The sequence below is a fragment of the Salmo salar genome, chromosome 26, assembly GCF_965601325.2.
Source record: "Salmo salar chromosome 26, fSalSal1, whole genome shotgun sequence".
NCBI lineage: Eukaryota > Metazoa > Chordata > Actinopteri > Salmoniformes > Salmonidae > Salmo > Salmo salar.
The window spans coordinates 16,951,241-16,960,362 of NC_138316.1; the positions used below are offsets into that span (position 1 = coordinate 16,951,241).

General features: G+C 42.8%; 1 protein-coding gene across 1 annotated transcript in view; it reads left to right on the forward strand.

Moving 5' to 3' along the window:
- Positions 1–8,662, forward strand: part of LOC106587233 (inhibitory synaptic factor 1) — a 64,116-nt gene extending 55,454 nt beyond the window's left edge. The window contains exon 3 of the mRNA XM_082969461.1: positions 7,296–8,662. Coding sequence (XP_082825587.1) covers positions 7,296–8,147 — 852 coding nt within the window. The 3' untranslated portion in view covers positions 8,148–8,662. The remainder of the gene's footprint in view (positions 1–7,295) is intronic.
- Positions 8,663–9,122: the final 460 nt, after the last annotated feature.

Here is a 9,122-nt window from a genome sequence, read left to right on the forward strand (position 1 = left end):
ATGAGCAATCTGCAGTAGCTACATCCATTTTTTTGTCTTAGAAATCAATGATATATACACATTGATTCTTGAAGAATATAACTTATAAATGCCTCATAAACTTAGTTCCTGTCACACCCAGTTAAAACCCCAAATATAAGTTTGTTTTACTCAAATGTTTGTAAACATTGTAAATGTAAACAAACACTGCATAGATTCAAAACATGGTTAAAACTATCATTTTGATATCATGGCTGGTTGGTCCTTGCTTCCGTAGTTCTGTCTATAAATCCCTCAGCTTTTTACCAAAACAGAGGCGGGGTGTCCACTTTGTTCATTGTTTCAACTGAAGATTGGCCCTTTAATAGAGGACACTACTGAATCGAATTCAGAGATCACCACTGCACTGCCTCAGACAGCTCTTTGCAGAACAGAGCAGAGTTAAGGCTTTAACAGAGAATCACAGCATCAACCATCACTCCATGTTCCAATACTTCCCTCCTGGTTCCCCCTCCTCACTGTAAGGCTCTGTCACAGGCTGTGCTCCAAGTGCCCTTCTTCAGCCTGACCATCAATTACCCAGCAGGCCAATCATGGCAGATGGAGAGTTGGGGGCGGTAAACCTCAGCTGACATTCACACACAGCCTTTCTCACAAAGCCACCTTTGAGCACTCCAAAATGACGAGGCTCAGTTTTGAGTACTTGGCCCAATTATGATCATGTGCTTCGAGCCGAGCTGGGATTGTTTTGAGTCAGTCACAGTCACAGGCTGCCACAATCATGCCGGCACAGACAATGGATAAATAGAGAGTGTGGATGTATCTCCCGAAATAAGAAAGAAAACAACTAATCTATCTTCTCTGTAGTCATTATGAATCAAATTCAATCAAATGTATTTATATAGCCCTTCTTACATCAGCTGATATCTCAAAGTGCTGTACAGAAACCCAGCCTAAAACCCCAAACAGCAAGCAATGCAGGTGTAGAAGCACGGTGGCTAGGAAAAACTGCCTAGAAAAGCCAAAACCTAGGAAGAAACCTAGAGAGGAACCAGGCTATGAGGGGTGGCCAGTCCTCTTCTGGCTGTGCCGGGTGGAGATTATAACAGAACATGGCCAAGATGTTCAAATGTTCATAAATGACCAGCATGGTCAAATAATAATAATACAGTAGTTGTCGAGGGTGCAACAGGTCAGCACCTCAGGAGTAAATGTCAGTTGGCTTTTCATAGCCGATCATTGAGAGTATCTCTACCGCTCCTGCTGTCTCTAGAGAGTTGAAAACAGCAGGTTTGGGACAGGTAGCACATCCGGTGAACAGGCCAGGGTTCCATAGCCGCAGGCAGAACAGTTGAAACTGGAGCAGCAGCACGGCCAGGTACACTAGGGACAGCAAGGAGTCATCATGCCAGGTAGTCCTGAGGCATGGTCCTAGGGATCAGGTCCTCCGAGAGAGAAAGAAAGAAAGAGAGAAAGAGAGAATTAGAGAGAGCATACTTAAATTCACACAGGACACCGGATAAGACAGGAGAAATACTCCAGATATAACAGACTGACCCTAGCCCCCCGACACATAAACTACTGCAGCATAAATACTGGAGGCTGAGACAGGAGGGGTCAGGAGACACTGTGGCCCCATTCGATGATACAGGGCCAAACAGGCAGGATATAACCCCACCCACTTTGCCAAAGCACAGCCGCCACACCACTAGAGGGATATCTTCAACCACCAACTTACCATCTTGAGACAAGGCCGAGTACAGTCCACAAAGATCTCCGCCACGGCACAACCCAAGGGGGGGGGGGGGGCACCAACCCAGACAGGAAGACCACGTCAGTGACTCAACCCACTCAAGTGACGCACCCCTCCTAGGGACGACATGGAAGAGCACCAGTAAGCCAGTGACTCAGCCCCTGTAATAGGGTTAGAGGCAGAGAATCCCAGTGGAGAGAGGGGAACCGGCCAGGCAGAGACAGCAAGGGCAGTTCGTTGCTCCAGTGCCTTCCCGTTCATCTTCACACTCCTGGGCCAGACTACACTCAATCATAGGACCTACTGAAGAGATGAGTCTTCAATAAAGACATAAAGGTTGAGACCGAGTCTGCGTCTCTCACATGGGTAGGCAGACCATTCCATAAAAATGGAGCTCTATAGGAGAAAGCCCTGCCTCCAGCTGTTTGCTTAGAAATTCTAGGGACAATTAGGAGGCCTGCGTCTTGTGACTGTAGCGTACGTGTAGGTATGTACGGCAGGACCAAATCGGAAAGATAGGTAGGAGCAAGCCCATGTAATGCTTTGTAGGTTAGCAGTAAAACCTTGATGTTGTTACTGAAACAGTAATAAGTGGACTGGATAGGTCACTGTAGCTACAACTGTATTGCAGTTGAGCTACAAAGGACCAAATAACAATTCCATAGAAAATGGCGAGGGTTGGATGGAAACCAGTGGCCTTGCACCCTGAGGTCCAACAATTGTGCCACAAGGTTGCCTGTTATATTCTACTTGTCAGCATTTGTAAATATGAAAAGTGTTTAGCTCTATTCAAAAGAAAAAGTGCTCTTTTACAAGTCAGGTGTTAAGCCAAACAATGTTTCAAAGCCGATTCTGTGTCGTGGTCCAGCTGCAATCTGCTGTGACATCATGAGCTATGGAACCCAACAAAAGGATGTGATTTTACTCTGAAGCTTGTAATTACTGTTGCTGGTCCTCATTGTACTCTCTCCATTCCAAACACAGTGTGTCCCTCGCTAATGACTTGTTCCTGATGTGTTCATTCATCCTTTACGCTTAGGCAATCTGTTTACCCAATAATTCACTCTATAGCTCACTCATCCCACATTTTTCTTTCTTCCTGGAAGAAAAGACTGAGATTACTGATCACTGTTGCTGCATTGAGCCCATATGTGACCTAGACTGTTATCAAGCTAAATTAGCGTACATGCTGGAAGCTGATGACGGTGTAACAGTGCCTGGGAGAGAGGGCTCACGGTGGGTTAATCCTGGGAGAATATCTCATGATAGGATGTGAGCTGGGCCACCAATGATGTTTAACGACTATAAACATAATTTGCAGCATTTAAGTATCTTATCTTAGCAGATGTGTCAGTCAAAAAGGCTTTGGTTGGTAGTCAGTGTTTGCCATTCCTTTGTATTCAAATCCATTTTGTTTTTTACACAAGGGATTTGTTTAACATATTATGACTGGAAATTATATGCCTCTGTTCTTGGGTGCTTTATTAATTGATATCCAATTAAGGCAGTTAAATTAGGTCAGCGTCAGGCGTTCAAGCGGACTCGTGAAATGATTCTGACAGACCATACTTTCTAAACACATTGATTAAATTAAATCCTTTTTTTTTCAGGATGAGTAATCAACTAAACAAAGCCATTCCATTCCCTCTGGGTGTGAGAATCATCCCGCATTAGTTTAAAGTCTGCAAATCATTCAACAGACAGGTTGGTTTACCCATTCAGCTCACCGCTTAGTGCCCCCACAGAGGATCTGCTCCCACAGGGCTGACTGTCAATAGAGGAAAACACAGTCCTGGTACTGAAGCTCCTGTGGCATGCAAAGCTGCTCAGCCAGGCCTGGCTCACCCACACAGAAACCTATGCACGCCATACACAAACCTGACAATCTGTTTACCCAAAGCCCTATACAGATACACACGTCACATGCCTGCATTAGATATACTACAAAGAAACAGAATGATTGAAATCAGGAAAATGAGGATGGGCTGTTCCAAGACTGGTTACGTTTACATTTTCAAATGCAGATGGTTGAGCTCACTACCATGATATGGACTATGATAAGAACAGGACGCTTTGGTTTGGTAAATAATACAAATCGGTACATTTTGGACAAATATTGCATGATAATACCCTCCATCGCTCCTCTGTTGTATGATGTGCTGCAGCCTCCCTATAGTCCCTGTGAGACCTTCAAAAATGGTTTCCTCCATCTGTGAACAGTTGTTGGTGGGCAATGCAAGGCTTTGTTCTTTTTCTATTTTCTAAATAGACACTACATATTTATGTAAGATTCAGTCCTGTCGCGATCTGTCAGAGATTATGAAGCTCTTTGATGCCAAATGGCTGTGTTTGCACTAGATATCACCTGAGCAATCAGCACATCAGCTGAATGATACTGGGTTTTTAATCAGGGTATTTGTGTAGTCAGGTCTTTGGGACTGTTAATTGCTCCTTTAAAGTCATTGTGCTGAAATAATTAATTAGGGTTTTAATCCCTCATGCAGACAGGGGATAGTTTTTCTGATACTGCTCATTTGATGTCACAATGAGCAGTTGAAAGCACAGAGGCAAATAGCAAATACCAGAATTAGGTGCAAAAAAGATCAGCATAACTCAGCTCTTCAACAAAAATGTTGTTCCAATTCCATATGCACATGTTCTGAGAAACACTAGTATTAATTGTGGAACGGTTTGGAGAAATGTATCACTTACAAACTACATGAATGCTGAGCATTTTTCCATTTTACAATAGATTGCTTACGAGAGCGCGATGTGTTGATTAAGGTGCTCAAATGTCAAGTGTTTGAGGCTCGAATTTTATGTGCCATCAGCAAATCAACAAAATCAATGGTGTTGTGGGCTCAAGTGCTTTCTATTCATGAGACCATAAACACTCATACAGCATGGGTGGGTGCTGATGAGGAGTATTGAGGTTGATTTTGCCAAGCCAGGTTGATAAACTACCCTGCTAGTTTGACTCCCTGTACAGAGGGTGAAAGTCAAGCTTCATTACGGCTTGATTTAGTGTGAAGTACATTTTCTTCATACTAGTAGAATGTATAGGTATCTTAAACCAAATCGTGTAAAAAGTGAAAATGACTGTATAAAATAAATAATGCAAATACTGAACTATATTGTAGACCTACGCTTAAAAAAAAGGGAAATTATATTATTTTAAACAAATGATAATTTTCTTTCTCAAAAAAGATAGGGGTCAAAATTATTGACACCCCTGTTTTTAATACCTTTTAATACCTCACCTTGCGAGGTCAACGGCATTGAGCCTTTACATTTTTTTGGGGACAACACATTGGGAGGGATCTTAGACTATTCCTCCATACAGAACCCTTCCATATCTTTGATATCCTTCGTCTGAGCTTATGGACTACCCTCGTCAATTCAAACCACAGGTTTTCAATGGGTTTCAAGTCCGGAGACTGAGATGGCCATTGCAAAATGTTTATTTTGTGGCCAGTTAACCATTTCTTTGTGGATTTTGATGTGTGTTTGAGGTTATTGTCTTACTAAAAGATCTACTTGTGGTCAAATTTCAGCCTCCTGGTAGCCTCCTGGTACTGAATAAAGTTCATGATGCTGTTAACAATGGCCCTAGGACCAGTGGAAGCAAATAGCTCCTTAACATCAAAGATCCACCACCGTATTTTATAGTAGGTATGGGGTTCTTTTCTGCTTATACATTATCATTTTGACGCCAAACCCACCACTGGTGTGAGATGCCAAAGAGCTCTAGTTTCATATCATCTGACCAAAGCACCGTTTCCAATCCAAGTGCCAATGCCATTTAGCAAACTCCAGGCATTTACATTTGTTGGATGTAAAAATGAGCTTTTTGTCCGCGCACACCAGTGGTGGGTTTGGCATCGAAATGAGAATATATGAGCAGAAAAGAACCCTATACCTACTGTAAAATATGTTGTTAGATCAAATCTACATTTACGTCATTTAGCAGACGCTTTTATCCAGAGCGACTTACAAATTGGTGCATTCACCTTATGATATCCAGTGGAACAACCACTTTACAATAGTACATCTATATCTTTTTTTGGGGGGGGGGGGGGGGTTAGAAGGATTACTTTATCCTATCCCAGGTATTCCTTAAAGAGGTGGGGTTTCAGGTGTCTCCGGAAGGTGGTGATTGACTCCGCTGTCCTGGCGTCGTGAGGGAGCTTGTTCCACCATTGGGGTGCCAGAGCAGCGAAATCGAATAAAAGTTTATTTGTCGCGAACACAGTTTTATTGTTGTTATCGCGGGTACAGCGAAAGGATTATGTTTCTAGCTCAAATAATGCATCAATATCTAGCAATACAATAACAATACACACCTAATCACAATTTTTTTATTTTGTAAAAAATAACAATAAATTAAGACATCAGAATGAGCATTATCAAAACAAGCAATGTCAGAGTCCGGAATATAAATAAATATGTACATGTATGTATGTGAATGGTGTGTATAGACAGTATATGAATCGAAAAGGTGGGTACAGCAGTAGTTATATAGTAGGAGCCATGACTAGAATGCAGTATAAAGTGGGTAAAACAGTATGTAAGCATTATTAAAGTGACCATTGTTCAATGATTTTATGTACATATGGCAGTAGTCTCTAAGGTGCAGGGTATAGTACCAGGTGGTAGCCAGCTAGTGACAGTGTCTTAAAATTCAGGGCAGATCTTTGATGTTATGCTTCCACTGTTCCTAGGGCCGTTGTTAAGGTCAACGGCATCACGAACTTTACCCAGCATAGGACATTTTAGCAAAAAACCTGGTTGCCTCTGCCAGGAGGCTGTATCTTGGCCACAAGTGGATCTTCCAGCAAAACAATAACCCCAAGCACACAACAAAATCCATAAATAATTGGTGAATTGGCCACAAAATCAACATTTTGCAATGGCCATCAGTCTCCGGACTTGAACCCCATTGAAAACCTGTGGTTTGAATTGGCAGTCCATAAGTGCAGACGAAGGATATCAAGGATCTGGAAAGATTCTGTATGGAGGAATGGTGTAGGATCCCTCCCACTGCGTTCACAAACTCATAAAACATTTTAGAAAAAGGCTCAGTGCCGTTATCCTCGCAAGGTGAAGTATCGAAAGGTTGTCAATCATTTTTAACCCTACCTTTTTGATATTTGTTTTATTACTTGCTAAACAAAATCTCTTTCTCTGAGCATTTCTAGTAAAATACTAGAAATGACAATACAATATAGCTCAGTATTTGAATTATTGATTTTAAACATGTCATTTTTGCTCATCTTTATCAAGGGTTTCAATAATTTCAGACCTCACTGTATGTCTTCATAGTGGACGTTAAAACATCATATTATTGTAAAGTAGTGTTTAAAAACATGTCGATACCTTCAAATCATCCGTCCCCCCCTCTTGCCTCCCTCCTTGCTATCCCCGGTGGTGTGTGAAGTATTTGTCTTCATAGTGGAAAGCATATTCATGTATAGTTAACAACATATTAAGTCAAGATCATAATGTATAATGATGTAGACCATATCTTCTAAACAACTATTCTACCCTCTCTCTACTCTTCTAGGTGGTGGGTCAGATCGACAAGCTGACGTCAGATTTTGACTTTGACCTGGAGCCGGATGACTGGACGGTGGCCACAGCGAGCAGCACGTCCAGCAGTGAGAGGGGCCTGGGAGAGGCCTTCAGGCTGGACTTCCTCAATCCTGACGTGCTCTCAGACAGCTGGGAGTTCTGCAGCTATCTGGAGGCCTCCGTCGCTGCAGCAAACGCCGCCCACAAAGGAGCGCCAACAGAGCAGCCCACGGATGCAGGGCTAGAGCCGGGGGCGGGGCGTGGGTGCATCCCCACCCAGACCCAGACCCCAACCCCACCCCCCACAACCGCCTCAGCCTACTCCCAAATGAATGGGGGGCTGCCCATCCCTAACGGACCTCTCATAGTCACCCCAGACTCGTCCAGCGCCAGCGAAGAGGCCTCCAGCTCCACACACAGCCACAAGACCTCTCGCACGTCTGGCACCAGAGAGCGAGTCCGCTTCAGTGACAAGATCCTATACCACGCGCTGTGCTGTGATGATGACGAGGAGGATGAAGAGGAGGGAGATGAGGAGAAGGGCGGCTGTGCGACCCCAGACACTGACGACAGTGAGCCCAGTCCTAGTCAGGCCGGCTCGCCCACACCACCGCTCTCCTCCTCAGAGCACTCCGTCCTCCATAACTGTCTGGACCCTTCTTATGTCTCGTTCCCGTTGAACGTGGCAGCGGGAACTCACACGTTGCCCAGAAAGGGTCTTCTTAATCCCGCAAGTTGCCGGAAAAAACTGCTACGGAACAGCAGCACACAGACTGTTTCAGATAAAAGCACCCAAACAGTACTGCCCTATATTCCAGCCAAACAGAAAACAAAGGACCACTGAGAAACAGTAACTTTACAACAACAGAACTAATGAAAAAGGACTGTGTACTATTTAATATTAAATACATAGATCATAGATTAATACACAAATAAATAAATAAATACATATTAATTACTAAATAAATACATGATATGGGAAATTACTCGACTACCTAAAGTCATTCTGAGGCTCAGGGAAATAAAGGATAATGGCAGTTCCTTATGGCAGTAACAGAGAGAAAAGGGATATTGACGGACCAAAAGGCTAGTGCCTGCTAATGTTAAGAAATGTACCGAATGGATTCCCTATTTATAACCATTTGCAACACTTATTGAGATTACTAAAGCAATCTTTTTTCTAGGAAGTTGAAATTATTCTGAAATCGGAAAGTAAATGTGAAGAGGTAGTTTCCCTCCTCGTACACCAGTATAAATCACGAGAAAATATAATGCTTGTTCTTTAAGATGTGGTTAAAAAAACACTGCACATTCTGTACACTGAGAATCTGTATAAACATTGTCTTTTTCATCTTCCAATTATTTCTTATGTCAAGGGGGTTCCTGGTGTAACAACAGGGAGTGTATCTAGATGCACAAGTCAAGCCTTCTTCTCTCTTTGATGTCATCATAAGTGAGTCAAGGCCCAGAAAAACATGATTTGACCTGCCCTTGATTTTATTAATAATTTCAATAATTTATCTCTTGGTCTGCTGCTGAAACTGTAGTTGTGGAAAGTAAGACAAAAAACAGGTATTTTTGCGAGATTCTGTGCTCCAACTCCACATTGTGACATTTCCACTTTATCTATCCGTTCCTCTCTGCAAGGGAGCAAGGTTGTTAGGGGTGAGGACTTGAATAGAAGTGCACAAAGCCAAGATGCAAAAGGTTATGTCTCTCCATTCTGAATCCCAGTAGGGATTTGGACTCAATAGAGCAGCATTTTATTCACAGGGATTATGCCAATAGCAGTGCTGATCAATAAGGCTGATTGAGAGAG